The sequence below is a fragment of the Acyrthosiphon pisum genome, chromosome X, assembly GCF_005508785.2.
Source record: "Acyrthosiphon pisum isolate AL4f chromosome X, pea_aphid_22Mar2018_4r6ur, whole genome shotgun sequence".
In the NCBI taxonomy this organism is placed as follows: Eukaryota; Metazoa; Arthropoda; class Insecta; order Hemiptera; family Aphididae; genus Acyrthosiphon; species Acyrthosiphon pisum.
Window position 1 is genome coordinate 94,787,591 of NC_042493.1, and position 24,672 is coordinate 94,812,262.

The window sequence follows — 24,672 nt, forward strand, 5'->3', positions numbered from 1 at the left end:
ACTTAAAAACCAGTCTGTTCAAATATACACAGATTATATTTTTTAAGGTGTGATATCCGTTTCAAAGAACGTTTATTGTTCAAATAGAGTACCGTACTATAATAGTACCCACGGGCAAATACCTACATAATATTATGTACTTAGATAGCATATTGGTATAATTGTATGATTTCATAAAAATCCATTAGTTGTGAGTTATCTTATAATAACAGTTATTGTTTACCAGATTAAAATGTTTTTTTGTATCTGTATTGTATATGATGATACTAGAACGAGACACAATGTTTGACTATAGGTATTTGAGGTACCTATATGAATTATTATACTTTATCGACTATCTATATTGCTGTTGTTCAAACAATATTTAAAGTCGTCGATTAACCGACACTATAATAGATAATCAAATGTGTACAGAACGTAGTCTGCTTAACATTATCTGGCCGTTGTTATATTGGTTAAATGATAAAAAAATAGAATATTTCTAATATAATAAAAATTAAAAATAACTGTTTTTTATTTAAAATGTGACGCCGTTTCGACGTTTGAGTCATTTTGATAATTATTTCTTCTGCGTTTGAATAAGTCTTATGTATACCTATTACCTATATTCTATAATATACGACAATGTTTTATATTTAAACTTTTTAATTATTGTTTTAAACAATTTTAGAAGTACATGAGGTACAGGATGATTCATTTATTGTGAACCAGGTAGCAATAAGGATCTTGAAAATATATAACATTTTAAATTATTTTTTTAAGATAACGCCAAATCTACGTTGAATACTTTCTATCTTACATTTATTACAGTACATAGGTATAATAACTGTTTGCCCCAAATGATTACCGGTCAGCTAAAAATTATTTTTGTTATTGTTATTATTCGCTAATTGCTATATTAGCACTTTAATGCCGACCGACCATTTTTCCCGTCTCTTAGATACTGGTTATACTGCTTTGGATCTCATTAATTGTACAATCTATATTTTTTATTAGGTATATTAATTATTCAATCTCGTGTTGACTGTACTAACGGTTAAAATTATAATTGTAAACATTTTAAAATCATTCACAAAATAAAAGTAAAACTTTGGTGTTACATTTTTCAAAATGTTCAGGGCATATTTTAATCGACAATTTCAAGAGCTAGTTATTACGATCATATTTTTATAGCTACATTTATAAAATGAGTCACGAATCCAAATAATTAACGTGGGTACGTTGGTAAATAAAATCAAGCAATAAAATATATTATACATACCTATTAATCACAGAATAGTTTAAATATGTACAATATTTAATCAGGTAATATATAAATAATATATAATACATGGCCATAGGTAGTATATAGTAATATATTAACAATAAATATCGTAGTCATTACTTAATCAAGACTAGCAACTACTGAGTGGCGGTTTTTAAGGTGGCAAGGGGGGTTACAGCCCTCTACTCACTAGGACTTTTTTTAGTTATCGGTTTTTTAATTCTTGTATTCATATTTTATGATCGTGGTTGAGACGTTTGAGTTTACTGTTAGAATTGATTTTAGCTGTAGTTTTGGAATAGGTTGGTTTGAACTGGTATTATAATATATCAGCTAGAAGGAAAATATAAATACCTATTGTAACTCTTCGCTATATGTGGTTTTTTTAAATTTACATAAATTTAGGTTAGGATTTTGTATTAATTGATCATATCAATACATTGAATTAAGTAAAAATGACAAACTCGACATAACTTTGATACTTTAGAGTTAAATTATTATACATTTAAACGTGAAAGCCACATACGGTCTGCGATAAACCGCAGGTAGATTGCCTACCTGTTTATATATTGCTCGCATAGTAACAAGCGAGTCTCACGGACAACGTCGGTTGGAATGGCTATACATAAAAATATAATATAATTTACACTTAAAAAGAAATTGCTTCCGCAGAGCGTTGGGGGACGCACGTTTGGACCAGGGACGCTTGCGTTCACTATCAAAAATGCAACCAGTTTGGACCAGGATTTTGTGAACCCGTTTGAGCCAATTGTAAACACAACATACTACACGCACGATGGACACAATATAAAAACGGTCAGATATCTCAATTGACGTACTTGAAGATTATTGGAAATATGTTTCAAGCAGTTCAAATTTAAATAGTTCATAAAAAAAAACATTTTCGTAATTCAGTCGACTTGTATTTAAAAAATTAATAATTCAACACATTTTATATTGTATCTATTTATATTTTTATATTTTTATCTTTAAGACGAAGTAATCATACATATTATTATAAAAAATAATAATAATATAATAATAATAATAATATAAAATTAGAAGCAGCATTTTTAACCATACCAAAGACAGTTCTAAGCCTGTTAAAAATAAAATGGGAAGGAAAATGCTGGTCCAAACGAGTTGTATGAAACTAATATTTTTTAGTCCAAACGGGTCTTCAAAATTGGTCCAAACGAGTTCTGTTTTAGAAAAATTGGTCCAAACGGGTCCTGCCCAGCGCGTTACACCCAAAAGAAATTGAACAATAACAATTTTTTTACCGGGAACGCCGGGTAATTCAGCTAGTTATTATATAATATAATGTACGCACGATTAAAGGTACCTAATTATAAGTTATAATCAGACTCCTCTGATAATAAGAGGCACTGTTACTTGATAAAGATTCAAATAAAACAATACATTTTAAATTTGAAAAAAAAAATAAAGTTTTAAGTCAGGATAGGATAATAAACAATTTTCCTTCAAAATTATATTTATTATGTAAATATGGTGTGGAGGCCCAGCTAATTAAAAATCGCCCCTCCCCCCCCCTTGTTCTTTTCTCAAAATCACCACTGTAAATAATATAACTAGGGTTGGTACCAAAGAGCTGTATCCTTTTTAAAAACAAACCATTCAAAGACGACTTTGATGAATTATTCAATTCTCGTGACCCAATCCTCAAATTTAACGTTTACCTTATCTACAACAACAAAAATATATAGACCCACACATACAAAATATGTCCAATATTTATAGGAATAGATAACATTTTTTATTAAAAAATATAATTGTTTATTTTATACATACCTAACCTGTACTTTTAAATAGAAATAACTAGTGAATATTTAATAATGGTAATTACATTGTGTTACTAAAATTAAAATTATCCTTTAAGTATCAATTGTATATGCCTTCTATAATCTTAGGTATGTATCAAAAAACGTAATTATAATATGAAATAAAATGTATAGTAATGACTAATGAAAGTATATAATATATTCTTTTTTTTTTTATTGATCTTAAGCCCGGCAACTATGGCTATTATGGTCATTTTTATTTTGTAGGGGGAGGAACGGTTGGAATGGTTGGTTGAATCACGTTTGGATGTGTGGCAAAGATTCTTAGTTAAATATCCCGGGTGGTCACCCATCCGGGAGCCACCAACACTGGCCGATACGTACACACAGATCATTACGCAGTTGAGTGTACTGACCGCGCCACACCGTGCCACAAATGAAAGTATAATTTGAGGTCCAACAATAAATTTGATATATATAATACATTTAATACAATTTGATAATTTAGATTATATAAAATACCTAAGAGTTAATAGGTACCTATATTAATGGTGGTATTTTTTATGTGGGATATTTTTAACGTGGATATTCTGAGGGGGTACTGAAAGTCAGCGTACGTCACATTGTGCTTAAGATGTTAAAAAACCGTACCTACCAATTATCCGATATACGCCCTACAATCAGTGGCGGATTAACCATTAGGATCGTGAGGCTCGAGCCTAGAGCGGCAACTTGTAGGGGGCGGCAAATGTTTTATGTTATATTATTTTTATAATATAAAATAAATAAAAAGATTAATGACATTCAAATGTGGGTACTCATCATTTTTGGTATCTGAAAATATGAAATTTATTAATTTAAATCTCTGGCGGGAATTGTCGATTTGCTTGTTTCTAGTTATATAATATACATTATTACGTAATACGCCAATACGCGTACCTAATGTCATTACGCGTTTGCATGTTCGACCGTTCGACGAAAAGAAAGGATTATTTTCAAACCATATTATACAATATTATACGTCTTTACTAATTATTGATCCTATGATATTGCCTAATAATCTTAACATTACATTTTATAATAAGTCAATTCACTCCATTGGCGTATATAGAAATAATATTTGGGGTGGGCTTCAATGCTGTATAATATGATTTACTAATTTATACTAAATTATATTCTAATTTTACAGTAAAATCTAAACAAATTTGTTACTTATATAATAGTCGTCGAAATTACCTCCCACTAAATATAAATAACTGCGGTGTTATCTATTACTTTTTTTCGTCTAGATAATGTTATTAGTTATGACTTTTGTTATAAAATTGATAATTGTAGTAATATATAATTACATATTAATACTTACCTAAGTTAAAAAATCATTTAAGATGTTAGGATTCATAAACAGGAATACATAGGTAATCATAAAAACTAATATTATATAAACACAGTTTTTAGAGTTCCGTACGGTAAAACAGGACCCTATTACTAAGGCTCTGCTGTCCGTCCATCCGTCCGTCTGTCACCAGAATGTATCTCATGAACTATGAAAGTTAGAAAGTTGAAATTTTCACAGATTAAGTATTTCTGTTGCTGCTATAACAACAAATGCTAAAATTCCTAGAATATTTAATATAGGCAGTGTTGCCAACATGTTTATAGCTGATGATGGTACGGAATCCTTCGTACGCGTGTCCGACTCGCACTTGGCCGGTTTTTTTTTATAGTTTTTTTTAGTTAAAATTTTTACGAAATTACATATTAAATAACTAAGAATAAGGATTTTAGATTTTTTTGTAATTTTATAATATCAAGTCAACTTATTGGCTATAATAATAAGTATTATAACAATATAAAATATCTTAGACTGACAAAACGTCTCCACTCAGAATAGGTATACAAATGTACAATTATATTAAATCATTGAATTAAAATTCAATATTATTCATTGCTGTGACGCACTTGTAACTTAACTATACAGTAGAGCGACATCCACTTATCGCTTTTTTCTATTTGGATTTTGGATTATGTTCTCAAAGAAGACAAACAATTAAAACTTTAATATTAAAAGTATTCTAGTATGACTACTCCAGAAACTTTATGAGCTGCATTAAATAAAATGGTTTTGTCTTGTCAAAGTATTGCGCTTTAATTATCTCAGGAAACTCAAGCATATACAAGAAGATCTAAAAAAAATGTAAATCTAGTTGTATTTTTTTAAACTACTCATTCCCTATACATCAGATAAAAATTAGACGTTTACAATATAATATTATAATTATTTTTAATTTTAAAAAATGTATTAAACGTTCAATTTTAATTCACACGCGACACTAAATAATAAGTGGCGGCCCTAAGGTTGAGAAACACTGGGATAGCCCCTCCTTTTTTCATTTCTATATCGCCTGGAAGCAGCTGCAACATAAGTACACTTTAATACTCTTTAACTTCCATATGTTTAGTTGGTACCTAATATGGGTTGTGGGCGTGTGGCCACCTAGACGGCCTATACCTAATACAATAATATTAAGAAACTAGCTGAACCCGTGCACTTCGTTGCCCATTAAGTGTACCAACTATATGTGACTCAAACTTTGTTCGATTCGTTATTTAATATTCAGTGTATGGTTTCAAAATTAATCTTAACTTTTCCGTTGCCCGGAATAAAAATTCTGATTCGCAGCAGTACATTATCAGGTGAGCAATCTACCTGCGGTAGATCACAGACCCCGTGCTGTATGTATGTTAGTATATAATTTAACTCTAAAGTATCAAAGTTATACCAAGTTTGTCGTATTCTACCTATGGTGGATTGATATAATTAATTAATACAAAATCCTAACCTAACCTAACCGTACTAAAATCAGATGAATAAACGCAAACGCATACAAAAAAATCCATTCAAATCGGTCTAACTATTTAGGAGGAGTTCAGTCACAAAACACGTACAGTAGAATTATTGCGCTTAGCAACACATTCTGCGATTCATTTTTATATTAAATGAAATCAACAAACATGCCCGATTAACCAATAGCAACCAATATAATATAAAGCACCGTTGCGCCACTGTTGTATTTTTGATATACAGATTTGAGATTTAGTTGATTTAGTTAATTTAGCTGATCCCGTGCACTTCGTTAATCGTTGCCCGTTAAATGTACCAACTCTATATGACCTCAAACTTTGTTCAATTTGTTATTTAATATTCGGTGTATGGTATTCAGAACTTTTCCGTTGCCCAGAGTAAAAATTCTGATTCGTAGCACTATATTAGCTTAATTACCCGGCTTCGCTCGAGTGAAACATATTTGTGTATCGCCTCCCCGTCACCGTACTCGTCCTGTCAGGACAAAAAATTCTCTTGAACAGTACCGTCACCCTGGTGATAGGACGGTGTATAAGTATTTAAAAGTAAGTAATCGCATGATTGTTAATCATGTCAATCATAATTATTAACAAAAATCAGTTTTATTTTCATTGTAGTGCTTTGTGATATACGATGTTTTTTGTTTGATTACCTGGCGCATTTTGGTTAGATCGGTAATTACCTTGGTTTGTAGAATTTCGAGTTTTTCTACCTAAATTGCTTCGTCGTATAGGAGACATAATATATATATTATTATTTTGATATTATCAAATATAAATTATTGTTTCACATTCAATAATTAGTGATCATAGGTAACTTAACACTCTGCACAAAACACGATATACGAATTTAATTCGTGTATCAGTTGACAAAAGCTAACTCAGTAGAGTAGGTAACAGAAAATCCAAGAAAAACAACACTTAAGTGTTATTACGACATTGGCAGTTTTTTGATGTTTCAATTTTCAACTTTTTTAGTAAAAATGTAAGTACGCCTTTAAATAATATACATACACGAATAATGAATAAAAAATGTAATGACATTGTAAATTGTTCATCTACCAAATCATTATAATTTTAATCGTTCATTAACAGAGAGCTCACAAATAATCGACCACCATAGATGATGTTCTTGATCAGTGATTACATTGCCATGGAGACGATCAATATTATACTATCCATATTATAGTAAGGGCTGTTTTAAAAAGAAAAGGGCTGTTTTTAGGGTCTTCCTAGCAATTATTCGAATTTTTCTCGCTGTAAAAACCATCCTTGGACTTCAACGAACATTAAAAAAAATAATTGGCCAAATTGGTCCAGGCGTTGTTGAGTGATGCTCTTACCAACACATTTTGCGATTCATTTTTATATTATAGATTATGAAAATCATCCTAGTAATAAATTATTAGTCAACAAACCTGATAAGTCGTCTGTGGCTGTGTAACATCTTGTCGAATAATTTTTACCTGTATATTCTGTGCAACGCCAAATTATTTTTTCCACTCTTTCGATGTACACCAAATAATTAAATAAATAAACTTATAATAATTAAACTATTAGTATTTAATGTATAGCCTTTTTGGCTCTGAGAAAATTCTAGTATTTTCGAACTTAAAATTAAAAAAAATTGCATATATTTAAGTTAAGACTGTTGGCTCACGACACACGATGTAATACGAATACAATGACACACCCGATACCATTTTCAAATTAACGAAAAAAGAGACTAAGAGCGATCACCTATTGTAAGTACTTCTTATGATTAGTAAATGTAAGTCTAATCACAACTTTCACAATAAAGGTTAACATTATTTAAAGTGTCACCAAATACATCGTATCCCAACGAACATAAACAACACGAACACACACACATACACACAAACACAATTAATACATAATTAGTCATAAGTCATAACTGTAATAAAATATAGGCCCCCGCAAGTCAGTGAGGTCCATTATTTATTATTTTTATTTAATTTTGTTATTTATTTATGACGTAAATCATTTCGTTTGACAAATTATTATGGTGATGGAAAATCCATGTGACCGTTCACCGGGGGTTTAGTAAGTTCCCACACAAAACATAGTAGGTAAGCGGGTACATATTTAAGTTCCCTCACGGAAAAAAATACACCCGTACGTAAGTTCCCACACGAAAATGTATTTATTTATTTATTTATTTATAATAAAAATTAATAATATAATGTGTAGGTATTGTCCACATATTATTTGTACTTTCGCAAGTGTTTGTAGTAAGAGTTGTATCAGAACTAGAACTAGCCCAAATACTAGGGGGAGGGGGGGAAATATATCAATAACAAAAAATCAGATTATAGCTTAAAAATAATTACACAGTATGCACCTATGTGAAGTGTTTGAGCTTTTGCAATAAGCCGAAGAAGATTTAATTTTTTCTATTACTATTATTATAAGTTTTATTATTTTATACCTATACAAATAATATATGTGGACCATATATACATATTATTAATATTCCATTTATGTTGCCAGTCCTAAGTCTGAATAAAGTGGGAAGGAAGTTTTTATTCTATATAATTTTTTTTCGTGTGGGAACTTACGCATACCCGGGTGTGATTTTTACCTGTTATATCTCGTGTGGGAACTTACATTCGCCAGTTCACCGTAGCGTTCGTAATCCGTAGCCCGTACCTATCCATAGAATAATACAATGAAGAAAGCAATTTATTTCACGCGACACGCGAAAATACGACATGTTTCATATAGTCGTCAGTCATCCCGACAAATACCTATCTACAAATTGATTATTTTTGATTTTTTTTAGTCATTGTTCCTGGAAGCTATATTAGCTAAATAATGATTTCACTTTGAAAGTTTGAACCTTAAACCAGTTTAAACGTTCAAGCCTTCAAAGTAATAGGTACGTCATACGGTATTACGACGCGGACAGGACGACTTTCGTCTTTCGATAATTATAAAATAATTTAAAATCTAATATTTTATACTGAAACTAAATAAAGTACCTATTTTCAATAATATTACAAAATACAATAATACTAAATGAAATATATAATTGCATAATATGAACCTACGTATAACATATTACCATTGGTTATAAATACTAGTAAAAATAGTACCTAGTATTTATAATCAATGGTATTACGTATTTGTGTAATATTATTAATATTCTGTGAATTTCTGTGAATATTCAATATTAAAACTGTTATTATAAACTATTTTTTATTAATAAATATAATATTTAATATTTTGGATTATTAATAATATTATTAATTTATGGGGAACAAGGTGGCCAAGTGATCTAAAGCGTCGGTTGCGGCGCTGCCGTCGCTGGTCTGATCCTCGGCCACTGGGCGGCATTTTTCGTCGGGCAAGTCACGGTGTCCGGAGAACAAGTGCCGCCATCCCAAACCAAAAAAATACTTATTTTTTTTTAAATTCATTTCTACAAAATGGAATATTTTTTAATCTGTGGCTTAGGAATAAAATTAACTTAATATTGACAATAAAATTAATTAACTCGTAATACATAAGTTACTAAATAAAATGGAAAAAATATAACTCGTTATTTAAGTTATAACTTAACTATAGTTAAAAGTAACTTAACTCTTTTTAACAATATTGGTTCCATTTTTTGTAATTAAAAAGAATTAATTTACCTAACTAATAAATTATTTGTAATTATTTATGTGTTGTGAGTTTTTATGGTATTGTTAAATATAGGTAATAATGTCTATAATATTTAATACCGAAAAGTTTTTTATAGGCTCAGAATATGTTGATTTTGATAGTCAGAGTGAAATTTTTTTTTCAATGGCGCCTATACATAAATTGTGCATAATATTTTCTGCTCCTGTGTGTAAAACACTTAACTCTTTTTTATATAGAGTTCATTCAACCTATCTGTTTGCCAGTCTTATCGCATCATAGATCAAACAAGTTAGTAAACTCTGCAACCTTTGTTGCTGGATAGGGTTCCGAATCACTTAGTAAGTCAACCAATGCCTTACATATAGAGTATCTACCTACGTCATATTATTTTAAATATATTATAATATTAATTTGGGTGTAATAATATTATGACTATTACTTATAGAGGAACCGTTATCTTCTGGCTTAATGGAAATTCAAGTACCCGTGATAAATAATGCAGAATGTAAACGAGCATATTATTACAGCAAAAAAATCATTATCGACGATTGGATAATATAATAATATAATAATATGCGCTGGATCAGGCGGGAAAGACGCTTGCCATGTGCGGATCTATATCTTTATAATGTATATTGTGACATTTTAATTTATTTATAATTTTGATTGTATTTCTAGTGATATTCTGGAAGTCCGTTGATGTGGCCAAGTGGAAGTCAATATTATTTGGTGGGTGTTGTGTCCGCCGGACAAAACTGTGGTGATCCAGAATATCCAGGTGTATGTTATACTAGGATGACATATTTTGTCGACTGGATTGTAGATAAAATTAATATCAGTTAAATTATATTGATTGACGCTGTTTAAAAATTAAATATTTCTTTTAAATCGGGTAACTACTTTGTATTCACCTTTATTGTTATACAAATGGTATTTACTACTTACAAAATTATATTTTTATTCGAAATCTAATTTTAGTCGTTTATTTTAAAAATGTATGTCAGATTTAAGTATTTAACGGTAATATAAAATGTAGGTACGCACGGGGAAAATGTTAAATTTTGCAATCAAACATACTAACCAAGCATAGACCAAGACTGAAATACTCTTCCCTACAATATTAATTTTTTAATATTATAAGCATAATTTACACAATCAACTGTATTTACTTATTCAATTATTTAGTACTTAATCATTGACGAATATTTTGGTTACAACATAAAAAAAAAAATTATATATTCAATATTGTATTCTTGTATCAATTTTAAATACTTAATTTCCAATTGTATTAAAATATTTATTCAAATGCTGTGTGGCATTTTATTTTATAGTTAAATATCACTTAGGGACTAAACTTTTTTGTAAGAATATATAGATACTTAAATACAAAGCACAGTTGTATAGCTATAATTTATAATTATTTTTTTTTTGTTACGTTCACTTAGAAACCATTATATTAAATTGTCAAATGTTAGTTATGAAAAGGAAATATTTTTAAATTTCTACCTTGACACAAAAAACAAACGAATATTTATATTCATTGTTTGTTCATTTAAATATGAACAATTTCTCGATTTGAATACCTACTCATTCAGAGTTATTCAGCATCGTTTATTGTCAATGATTCAATGATTGTCTCCGCCAAATGTCAATTTGTCGGGTATTTTCAATAAAACAGACGTAGTCTATATTCGGGTAGGTGCGGTGGGTCTAACCTGCTGCGCTAATAAAAATGTATCAATTCAGCACATTGCTAATAACTACTCATAACCCATATAAATCATATAATAATATATAATATTATTAGGTATAATTTTGTATATAATTAAGTCTTTGGTATTATAATAATATGACGATTATATCGACTAACAAAAAAAAAATATAACAATAAAAATAACAACAATAAAGAGCCCCTTGTGTGATGATCAAAGCCGACACGTTTATATTTACCCCAATTACGTTACACGGCCGTCAAAAGTAATAATAATAATAATAATAATAATAATAATAATAATAATAATAATATGACAAGAGCTGCAGTCCACCGCCACCCTTACACGTGCACACGTATAGCAGCTGTCCCAAGGCGTATTGAAATATCACCGAAATTACCTTTTCCACCTGTTAGAAGTCTATATCGATCGCGCCAAGTATTAATTCCACCCAACTTTTTTACGTGTTGATTCCGCTGACTATCAACTTCGACGAACTTTTTCAAATGTCAATTCGAGCGACTGTCCATCGGAATCCGCTGAATATTTGTAAATTACTTACTGAAATAATAATAAAACAAAAATGTAAAAGGCTTTCATTTCCATACTTTATATGTTATTGCTATTTTATGATACATAAACAATGGCATAAGTATATATAATATTTATAGGTATACATTATCAGTGGCGTTGCCAGTGGGGGAGACGGTTTTTCTTTATAAGTTATGGTATATAATATACCTAGCTATACATTTTGTAAAATAATTTGAAGTGGAATTTTTTTTAAATTTTTTTTAGAATTTTTTTTCGTTGTGGACGACAATTTTTGACAATTATTTAAATTTAAAAAAAGCGGGTATTTAGATGTCGCTCTGCTGTACAGAAGGTTACAAATGGGGCAATGTATAATTTATTGTATTCAACTTGAATTCAATGATATAATATCATTGTATAAGAACAACGATTCTGAGCGGAGACAGTTTGTCAGTCATATGATATTTTATACAGTGAAACCTCTATATAGTGGACAGCTACGGGGAATTAAAAAATGTCCACTATAGGGAGTTGTCCACTATTGAGAAAACTTCTACTTAGTGGACATTTGAGAGAAATTACTAAATGTCCACTATATGGAGACACTATAGGGAATTGGTTATACACTGTACATGAACATATACATTGGATTATTATAATTCATTATTTATTATACATAATATATGTATATTTTATGTATGTATGTATGTATTAAAAAATTATTATGTATAAAAATGCTTATAAAAATGTTTAATGATTATGTACAGTTAAAAAAATCTGTAATTTTTATTGTGTAATTTTTTTCTGCTCTTCATAATGAATTTTTAAATTGGCTACCGTAGATAATACAATTTCATCTTCTTTATTTTTAAAATATGTTTTTAAATTATTTATTATTTTCCAAACTTCTTCAAACGTCGGATTGTATATCTACTCGTATTCTTCTTCTTCTTCTTCTTCGGGTTGTTCGGTTTCTTTTCACTCAAATTGTCTAGATTACAATTGACTATATCTGATATTATTAATGTATTGTCTTCTGTAAGGATATTATTATCTATAGAAATATAGTCCTCAATTACTTATTACTTAAACGTTTTCGATATGTACATGTATTGTGTCCATTTATGACAGGTAATTTTTAATTTGGTACCAGTTTATTGTGTCCACGTCCACTATTAGGAGTGTCCACTATTAAGAGGTTATAACTCCTATTATGCACATACATTTTTGACGGGGGATTTAGAAGTGTCCACTATTGGGAAGGGTCCACTATTGAGAGGTGTCCATTAATAGAGGTTTCACTGTATTGTTATAATTATTTATTATATCCTGTAAATAATATTATATTATATTATATAATATTAATTTTTATTCGTTTCTATGGTGATAAACAAAGCATATATTAATACATAATATTATTATTTACAAACGTTTAACAATGACATTTGATTGCGTACTTACGGTCTGACAGGGTGTGAATGGAAAGGTAGCGGCGGGCCGTCACTGCAACGTGTGAGGTAGCCACGTACGTTGTGAAGCCCCCCCCCCCCACCACAAAAAAAGGAAAATCTATAAACCAACTATACAGATATTTAGCACGTAATTCGCAAGAATTCGCACGCCTAGTTTGAAAATTCGCACGACCTTCCTTCCCCTAGAAAATAAAAAAATTCGTGTGGGGGAGGGGGGGATGGCGACTCGTGTCAATTGTTTTTTATTCTACATTGTTTTTTTGTATTGAAATACAAATTATGAAAAAATCTCTGTTGAATAAAAAATTTATATTTGATAAAAAAAACCTTGATTGAATATAAAAAATCGAAAAAGAAATTTAAAAAAAATTATTAAAAATTTAAATTAAACAAAGAAAATCTAGCTCTGTATACCCCCCGACAACAATAACACAATTAGCGCATTCGGTTACCGTTTATCCCAAACGGCTTCCGTTTTACTAAAGGGACAATTCCCACTTCACACAGACTATTAGGACTGTCTCAAAACAGGTGTGGTTAACATCTGTAAAACCCCGACAAATTAACCATTAATCACGAAGAAGGTCAGTACATGCGGACCGCCAGACAAAAATGGTGATATCCTCGTTACACATGGATCCGAGTCTTATTTGCAGTAAAGGATGTAAAGGAACATACCACATGATTAGGCAACACGCCTAATCATTTGTACACGGCGACAAAATTATTTTATAATAATTTACAAACGTTGAACGATGACGTTTTATTGCGCCTATGGTACTTGCCATGACCGAGAAGCCGACAAATGCTATACGCGTGTGCATCGACAGGTGACGGCGACCGTATCTGTGGTAATGCGACAGAGGGGCCCGAGTCGACACCAAATACTATACAATTACACAATTAGCCCATTAGGCTAACGTTTATCCTAAACGGCTTCCGTATTTAACAACATGAATTCTTTCTCACTTCAGGCAGACTTAGAACAGGTGTGGTTAAAATGTGTTTATTTTTTAAAATGATATTTCATAATATGTAAATTATAAAAAACAGTGTTATATAAAAATCAAAGGTATCGTAAATCATAAATTAAAAATTAAATACATTGGTGTTTTTAAATTTTTTATGGTAAGTAAATTATAAAAAATATATTTAAAAAAAGTGAGCAAGTGGGTGCAGCTTCCTATGTACCAATAAATAATACTTTTGAATAATTACAATAAAATAACTAAAATTGTAAACATCAATTTTTTCCAAATTTGAACCTAAAGTATCTACTAAAAATAACTGTTTATAAATTTTTTTTGATTTTTTAATGGAACTATAGCAGGGGGAGTCATTTCAACTTTTTTAAAAAAAATTAAAGATTACTTTTGCCAGGTGTAGAAAAATTACTGTCAGGCCAAAATATAATCTTGATAAATTTTAGGTATACATAAGGTTTGTATAAAAGTTCTCGGTTTTTCTTAATTTTTTCACGTTTTTGAAAATATTTTTTTTTGCGACTCTCAAGGCCCCAAAGTACCAACTAGATTCACTTTCCTACAGATACTATGATGTAGTAAAAACTTAAGCATTTTTACTGTCACAAAAGGTGATGATTGATGACAGACAAAAAAACCACATCATTTTAAAATCAATGCATTTATTTTCCATTCACTGCAGGTCCGTCGTTAAGGGTAGGCAGTGCTGGCATTTGCCTAGGGCCTCGCGCTTGTAGGGCCTCGCAATTCGCACTTTAATTTAAAACATCGTTCAAAATTATTACATTTTTTAGTTTTGTATTGATATTATTTGTTTAATCGAATGATTAGGTATACAATGTACATTTGTATGGTGACAAATATTATGCTGTTAAGATTTAATTTATATTGGGTGTTGTAGTTGAATTTTAATTTAGTGCAGTACCGCCTGCAGCAGTGGAGTGGTGAACTTCATTGACTTATGAGGCACAATAATTTATATTAGTAATTATTGTAGACACTATTATGCATAAATAATTACGTATTTACGTAAATGGTAACCAAGTAGAATGATCGGCTTAGGCTTAGTGTGTACTTAATAAATTATTTACTACCTATATGTGAAATGCCCATATAGTCTCCAGGACGGTGATATTGAATTGAGTCCATGCTACTTTTATGTTTTACTTATTATTATTATGATTAAAAGAATACATTCACAAATTTTTTGGGAGACTACTCAACCAACCTCTAACCCCCACATGGTGTCTTCTGAGTTCTGGGTAACGCTAATAGGCTGAAGGGACTCAACTCGAACAACCTAAAAATATTGGTCGGACTCAACTCCGATAACCCAAAAATATTTGCGGGACTCAATTCAATATTTGGGACTCAATTCAATGTTATCCCTCCAGGACACCCACCACTCTTTAAGCTGAGACACGTGCCTCAAATAAAATCCTTCGTCACGCCACTGACCACCAGTACATAAACATTATTTTCAGTATGTTATTGTCATTGTAGACGTCTTGTAGCCCACACTCTTACCACTCTAGTGGCACGTCAAGAATCAAGATAACATAACAATATTATTGCTATCAATGACTAACCAGTACGGCAACACGCCGTGCTGTACGCTCGTGGATATTAATAGCTATTAGCTTTATGTATATATATTTATATTAGTTCATTATAGTATACATAGTATAAAATAATATTAAGTCAATAGAATTCGACGAGTTGTTTCACATTTCTGTCTCGTCAGTCGCGGCAAATGGATCCGACTCATTATGTAAGTACCTACATAATATTTGTATAACCGATGTTAATTAATAGTTAAGGTTAGTTAATAAATAGTTAATAAATAAATTAGTTAGTTAACTAATAGGTAGTTAAGCAACATGTAGTTATTAAAAAAATTAATTTTATCATAATATAAGTACTAAAGTACCTTTAGAAATAATAGGTATGTTAAATTAACGTTCAATGAATCGCGTTTTGTCCCGTCTGCCCTGTTTTTTTTTTTAATATTCTATTTAAATTTCTCACCTATTATAGAATCAGTCACCCTAGGTAACATAAGGGTGGCCATACCTCGGATCGCATTGACTTATGCGGCTAGCGTTTTAACATTTTCACTAATATAATATAATAGCTAGGTACCGAATATTCCTTTTTCTGCGTAACCCATAACATGTCAAAATCCGATGTAAAACAAATATTACTCTATGAGAAATGAAGAAATGCTTTTGCAGCTAAAAAATGCAGGAAAAAAATGTAAAACATTTTGCATCATGAATCATGATCAGTCAAATTTTGTTCTTAATGTATAATTATTATATAGTATAGACAATAAAATGTATAATTTATTTTTTTTTAAATGTATTGTACATTATAATGTTCTATTTGAAGTTTACCGCTTGAATTAAATTTTTTGTTAAATAAATTTGTTGTTTTCTTTTAAATCTATAGATACAAAAAAGAAGATGTCCTGAGTGACTGACTGACTGACCATACCTAATCAACTTTGAGTAAATACTTGTAGGATTTAATTGTACAGATATATTAGGTATAATTATTACAAATTTTTGGTCATATAGACGTAGGTAAGTCAGAGGGTATGTTCCCTAAATCTTAAGCGCTTTCCACACTTTTGATTTTCATAGTTTAATTACTATTATTGATGAGAAATATGGAATATGGTTTTATTCTACAATAAATTATAGGGCCTTGCATTTCACAATTTAGATATTGCCTAAGGCCTCGCCAATTGTAACGACAGCCCTGCCATTCAGAATCTAATAGAATGATAGATATATAATCAACAGTCAATAGATATTGTCTAAATTGACAAGTAAAAAATAAAACATGTCCCATGTATTGGACTTCAACAAATAAATTAGTTAATAGATTTTTACTTAAGCCACATGTATTAAGATAATTATATACATAATACTAAATGTATTACTTTAATAGTTTTCTTTGTCATAGAAACACATAAACTAAAAAAAAAATGGTTTAATGAACATTTCTATTTTTGTTTGTGTAATGAGTATGTATTTTACATTTTTATACATGTTCAATGATCGATAAATATTTTAATTGAACAAAATAATATTTTAGACATATAGTTATAGTATGAAAAAACTGATTAGGTAATGAACATTATATTTTATAAATGTAAAAGTTTAAAATAATGTAATTATTATCACAAAGCTCACAAATTTATAATAAAAAAAATATATATATTTATGTATATAAAAACAAATTATTTTTACAAATATTTATATAATTTGTTTATTTCTTCAATGTTTGAATAACTATTATAGATTGTTCAGCAATAGGTATGCGATTATCAGAACGATGGTCCACCCAGGGAAAATGAAATAGTCATCAGTGGCTTGAGAATGGATCACCTAACAATTCACGGCCGAGAAACTTATAATGAGGATTATTTTAACAAAATTAATTTCAATAAATACTATTACTATAATTATTTTAAATGGTTCTTATACAGTGCCACATGTAGCTTTACCATAATATGATTTGCCCTCTAAAGAAATTTCAGGTATTCGACAATCAAATAAATGTCCATCTTCACGTTCCATTTGAAATGTTCCCCTAAAAATAACAAAATAAATTAAATAAATCTTAATTTTTAATATGAATTCCATTGTCTATTCAGTGGCTTAGTTAGGGCATGGGGGAAAAGTTGTTAAGAATTTTGCAACTCCCCATAAAAAAAAAAATATAATAATAGTAATTAAGATTAAGCTCTAAATTCGAGTCTTATTTCTTATATCCTGGTTTATAGATTATACATTTGTAGATGTGGCTTAATGATGCTATTATTGTTTACTATATGTATAACAATTTTAAGTACTCTTACTGTGAAATATTATTTAATTGTATTAGTTAAGTTGTTATTTTTGTTAATATGTATACCAATGAGTAATATTATAGCATTAGAAAATAATAATGTTGGAAGTTTAAAAAGTTATTAAACAGAATGTATTTATAATTGGGAAAAACAACAGCATAAAAAAAAATAATCTCTGCTGGAATTTATCCCTATTATCTCATAATACTCATAATAATGCCACTGATTCTATTGTAATTTTAATTATTGAGTATTTGGAATTGAAATAGTTTTTAACTAAGATAAGCATTGTGTGTTATTAAATTAGTAAGAACCTTAACAATAGATATACCTATGTAGTTTTACTGTCACTTATGCATAAAATATAGTATACATATAAAATTATATATTATTATTAAGTTTAAATAAACAACTAACCACATGTGTCCAATAGGAGTTTCTAAGCTGACATAACTACTGTATTGAAATGCTGTTGATTTTTTCGAGAGTATAGGTTCTTGGCCCACTACTCCTCTTCCACGGATTGTCTCTAATGTCCCAGATGAACTAAATATTCTCCAATGTCTTTCTCTCAGTTGAACGCTTTGTTCACCTACATTTTCTAACAGTATACAATATCTCCACTAAACATAAATTAATCAACTGGTTATTACTAAATAATGCATATGATTAAAAGCTTCCACATATAACTTACCCAATACAGAGCTTGAGATTCTCTATAACCCACAAAGAATGACATTACTGTCACCCTAACATTTTCTGTAGTTTCTTTATGAACATCCAACAACTCCAGCCAAGGGTGATTTTTTTTTTGCCACGATCGAAATGTTCCCTGTGCACTAAATGGTGGATCTATATTGAAGCAAGATTGTATAGTTAGTATTACATAAATTAAAAAAACAAATTAATTGTATTTTAAAATCATTAACTGAGGGAAAGATTAACTTTACAATCTAAGTAATGTAAGTGTAAAGTAATATAATCTATGTATGTAAGTGTCCAGTACAAACAATATTTCAAGTTCATGAAATAAATTTACACATAATAATAATAATACCGTGATAACAATTTACCTTTGTTACGATTATACTTGAGGAATTTATCAAAAAACTTATGTTGTAATGGTTTTTTTTCAGTTGCTGTGTATGGAAGTATATCTTCCTGAGCTACATAATCTAGACCACGTATCGTGTACAAGCCATGACTGGCGTCCTGATTTCCAAGACATGTAACAGGTTCTCTTTGTGACCTCTAAAAATTATTATAAAAATAATAAACGGTTAATGCTAATTTGGATAAGTAAATAAAGAAAATTACAATAAATGGATAATCCCTTTCATCTATTAAAGTTTGATAATACAGATGTGGCTTTCCTTTAAGAACATTTCCCACTTCACTAAAATATATCAAAAAAAATAAAAAGTTTGAGTTTATTTTAGCTTTTATCATGTTATACTAAAATAGCCTAGTAGTTAGTCATAAAATTGTTAGTAAATGCACAAATCTAGATATATATTATAATATGTGTTACTTGTCTGCTTTAATGACAATATCACGGTCGTATAGTCTGACTAACCACGGAAACAATATCACCCCTCTGCATCCAAATATCTGGTGAAAAAACAACTGACCAGTGTCATATTTTTGATTCATCAGCTTTTGTGTATTTAGCCGACCCACTTCTACTAATCTAATAACAACAAAAACAGCCACAATATCAATTAGGAACACATTTTCTATTACAATTTAGATATATAAATCAGAGGCTCCAAATTTAGATATATAAATCAGAGGCTAAAATATGTCAACTTTTAGACTGCAGTGATGAACTAAAAAAAACTAAATTGTTAAGTGTAAAATATTACCAAATGTTAAAACAAAATTAGGTTTTTAGATATTATATAACGCAGTCTACAAAAAATGGGGTACCCATTATAATACAGAACAATAGAAAATAGTAGTGTGGTAGCCTATGGTATTATGTTCATATATTATATTATATTTAAAGAAACTTTATGTTACCTGACATAATGACGTTTACATAAACACAATATATTGCTTCTTCCAAAATGTGTAAACATTTTTTTTTTTAAATGTAATCTGAAACACTTGGGAAATTTAATTAACTTACAAAACGATGCCACCGTTTGCTCTCGGGAATATTGGAGCAAAAAAATCGTTCCGTTATCAAAATTCCTCGGCACGCCCATAGACATAATAGAATTTATAATACATAGGTCTATTATAATATGACTATTATAATGTTTATTATAATTTATAATAATTGACTAATTTATAATAATAATTATTGTCTATTATGTCTATGGGCGCGCCTTATCGCGGAGGCCGGCGGTTATTTCGCATTTTTCGTTATCAGTTCTTATTATTCTTATCATTATTATTATTATTTTTCGGAAGATTTTACGCTTTTTTACGCCGTTTTACGACATTTATTTTCTCATCGCCGTCAGTCCTCTAATTCCCGTAGGTAATTCTTTTGTTTTCGAAGCCGCCGACGTGCGGTTTGTACGCTAAATCGGTCCGTAGCCTTCGCAATCGACACTAGCCGTCGGTCATTATTATCTCTTTTCGTCCTTTCAACCGTCTTCTGTGCTCTATTCGTTCAGTTTATTTCCCGTGGATGCCTACCTATGTGGTTTGTACGCGAATTTCGGTTAATGCACTTCAAAAATCACGTTCATAAAGTTTCGATCGGTCTGCGTTTTGACGCATAGCTTGGATTTAATTCTGATATTATATACCTACTGTTTTTTTTTTGTTTTTGATTCAATAAATATTGCATTTAATTATTGTACACATACCTACCTATTGTTTTGTCTTTTATTCATTATATATTAATTAAGCTCTGGTCATCTATATGTAATGTGTAATATACAATACAGGTACAAAACTGTTCATCGACGGTGTTGTTATTATATATACCTATAGTGTTGACATAGGTACCTAGGTAAGTTAGTGAGTAGGTAGCCCACATTCGATATTTAACTAAGCACACGAACAAATTGTGCACTAATGTAATGTACTATAATATACCTACTACTATAATAGGTATATAATTGTTCATCTTCTACGTTAATATGTAATTTATTGTTTAACTAAGCACACAAATCGTGAAAGTTAGTTGCTATGAGTAGGTAAGCCTATATTGGTGGTTAAATATTTAATTGAACACACAAATTGTGTAACCATTACAAGAATTAAATTAAATCAATGATAAACACAGACATTTTTTTTCTACATAAACTGCATATGATTATAATTTACATTTAATAACGTATATTGCTTAACGTAAACACAATTTTGTGATTTGATTTAAAACACATTTATTCAAACATATTATTATAATATAATAATAATAATAATAATAATAATAATAATGGTCAGATCATTGATTAAATTAAATTTTAAGTTTAAACAGTGAGTAGCACTGAGTACAAATGTACAACATATATCGAATTATAAACTGTATACGATTACATCGATGTATATCGAGTATTATTATCATTTATTTATTTCGTAATTTTATTATAATACAATAATAACAATAATAATATTAAGAGGGCACACTATAGTAGATGAAATATGGCATAAAAACATGGTTTTGTAAATCTGGGATACGGCTTCTTAAAGCGTCTTACAGTATAAATACCTAACTATTACAAGAATTGTAGACCAGAATTTTTTCTAGAATCGTAAGAAGCCCGAATTTTGATATTTTTATTAATTAGTTAAATAATTAAACGATAAAAAGTTAAACACCATATTAATTTACCATGCGATATTGGACGATTGGAACAAGATATCAAAAATCGTTGGCTTCTTACCATTCTAGAAAAAATTCTCCCCTACAATTTTTGTATTTATACTGTAAAACGCTTCAATAAGCCGTATTACTGGAATTACGAAACCGTGTTTTTATGCCATATTTTGTTCAATTGTGCCCTCTTCGTATCCGAATTTTATATACAAACAAAAACTATAGTTTTGTTCTTCGACTAATACGGCTTATTGAATCAATAAAAATATCAAAAATCGGGGTTCTCACGATTATTAAAAAAGTTCTTCTCTACAATTTTTATAATAGGTAGTTTTGCTGTAAACCACTCCAATAAGCCGTATTACTTGAATTATCGAACTATTTGGGTATGATGAAAAATACCTATTAGGTATTATGATATCGGAATAAATAATAATTACATAAGAAAAAAATCAAAATTAAATTGTTATTCCATATTTACCACGTTTATATGCAGCTGTTAATGCGCATTGATTTAATGCGTATTGAGTTAATCCGGGAGTTGGGTGCATATAAACGCATTTTTAATTCGCATTAAACTAATGCGCATTTATTATTTAATTCGATTCGTCAAATCGAATTAACTCTTACTCCGGGATTAAGAAATGCATGTAAACGCTTTAATGCGAATTAATTTTTTCGCGGGAATTTAAAAAAAAAAATTATAATTGTTTTGGTCATGGAATACAAAGTATAAAATATATATAAAACATGGACCAAAAAACATTCGCATTAACTTAAAATTTTACCCAACCTCTAATCTTCATATTTTAGGTGCATATAAACTCGCTCCCTAGTGCGCATTAAATCAATTCACATTAAATCAATGCGAATTAACTGCTGTATATAAACGCGGTATTAGTATATATTATAGTATACTGTATACAAATATGTAACAATTATTACAAATTAAATTTCATATAATAATTATATTATGATCGTTTGAAATGTTTGAATAAATTATTCTTACAATAATTAAATAACAATTATGATATCGAATAAATTATGTAAGAAAAAAACGAAAAAAAAAAACAAAATAAATCAAGTGTTATACTCAACAAATAAAATTTCATTTATAACATTATTATTCTATTTTATTTTATTTTTTATTTTTATATTTTAGATTCTGAACGAAGTGATGAATGTATTGATTTTACAATGATGTGTGTTTTTTTTTTTTTTTTTTGTGTCTGACGACAACTTTTGGAGCAGTAAAAATGCTTCGATTTTCAAAAGTTGTACCTTTTCTGAAAGGAAAGTGAATCTAGTTGGTACTTTGGGGGGTCAAAAGTGAAAATTTCCCAATACTTTTCAAAAGCGGCAGGAAAAACCTTAAAAAAATAACGGAAAAACGCGAATTTTTACGCAAAACCAATTTTTGACAAAAACGAAAACTTAATTTTACTGTAACTCAAAAAATAATTATTGTAAGCACTTGAAATTTGCAACAGATGTTTATATTAGCGTTGTCTATACAGGGTTAAATTTTCAAAGTGTTTCGACTTTTTTTGAGCTATTTATAGACAAATGAAATTTTCAATTTTTCTAAGTATTTTTTTTTAAAATAACGATAAAAAATTTTTGGTTGGATAGAAAACTTTGAAAATTTAATACAAGGTTTCTTATAAGTTGTTCTCACAGTGATAAAAAAAAATACAAAATCGTTAGTCACAATTTTTTTTTATAAGTGCTTAAAGTTTAAATTTATACGAAATATGTCAAAATTGCGAAAATTTGCAAGTAATTTTGTGGTTGAAAAATCGTAAAATTTTTTTCTTTTATAACTAAGCTTTTAAAATTTGGTACAAGGTTCTCCATAAGTTTTTCTTTAAATATCTGTAAAAAAAACTCAACCGGACTAAGACAAAAAATTTTTAGGAGTGTTTGAAATTTAAATTTTTACAAAACCGCATTAAATAACGGTTTAGCCTCAAACGATTTTTGATATTTGTTATTATTCAAAAAGTATGAGTCGTAGACACTTGAAAATTTTACCAGTTGTTTAAATTGACATTTTCTTTATATAGTTTTATTTTCAAAATATTTCACTAATTTTTAATCTATTTATAGGCAATTGAAATAATCGATTTTTTTTGATTTTTTTTTTATAAATGTTGATAAAAAAAAATTAGCTGGGACAAAATACTTGAAAATTTAATAGAAGGGTCCACATATGTTGTTCTAACTCCCATTCAAAAATTATAAAAATACATAGGCACAATTTTTTTTTATAAGCATTTAAAGTTCAAATTTTGACTAAATACGTAAAAATTACGGCAATGTTCAATAATAATCTTAAACAGAAATTCATAAAAGTTTTTCTTTTTAATTCTAAGATTTGGAAATTTAATACAAGGCTCCTAACATATTTTTACAATAGCAGTTGCAAAATAAAAGGAATACATTGTCACAATTTTTATTTATAAGCATTTAAAGTTCAAATTTTGACAACATATTATGTAAAAATCACGAAAATTCGTAAATTATTTTATGCTAGAAATTCATAAAAAATTTTCCTTTTATATCTAAGATTTCAAAATTTAATACAAGGCTCATAATATATTTTTACAATAGCAATTGAAAAATAAAAGAAATATATAGTCACGATTTTTTTTTATAAGCATTTAAAGTTCAAATTTTGACTAAATACGTAAAAATTACGGCAATGTTCAAATTATCTTAGACAGAAATTCATACAAGTTTTTCTTTTTAATTCTAA

The 24,672-nt window shown here is 29.1% G+C and overlaps 1 protein-coding gene across 1 annotated transcript; it reads right to left on the bottom strand.

Annotated features, from left to right (window-relative positions):
* Positions 1-17,485: 17,485 nt before the first annotated feature.
* Positions 17,486-20,479, bottom strand: LOC100165974 (polymerase delta-interacting protein 2-like). The gene is made up of 7 exons (XM_016809672.1): positions 20,159-20,479; positions 19,668-19,826; positions 19,454-19,532; positions 19,210-19,387; positions 18,831-18,988; positions 18,554-18,759; positions 17,486-17,877 (listed from the first exon to the last, which is right to left on the bottom strand). Exons 1-7 carry the CDS (start codon positions 20,350-20,352, stop codon positions 17,766-17,768), a joined length of 1,086 nt encoding a protein of 361 aa, XP_016665161.1. The 5' UTR covers positions 20,353-20,479; the 3' UTR covers positions 17,486-17,765.
* Positions 20,480-24,672: the final 4,193 nt, after the last annotated feature.

Bases quoted from the DNA above. Each gene is read 5' to 3' on its own strand.
- LOC100165974 (XM_016809672.1), bottom strand. From the start codon at position 20,352: ATGTCTATGGGCGTGCCGAGGAATTTTGATAACGGAACGATTTTTTTG. The intron at 19,533-19,667 runs GTAACACATATT...GATATATTTTAG, and splicing joins ATTGTCATTAAAGCAGACAA to TGAAGTGGGAAATGTTCTTA. The intron at 19,388-19,453 runs GTAATTTTCTTT...AATAATTTTTAG, and splicing joins AAAGGGATTATCCATTTATT to AGGTCACAAAGAGAACCTGT.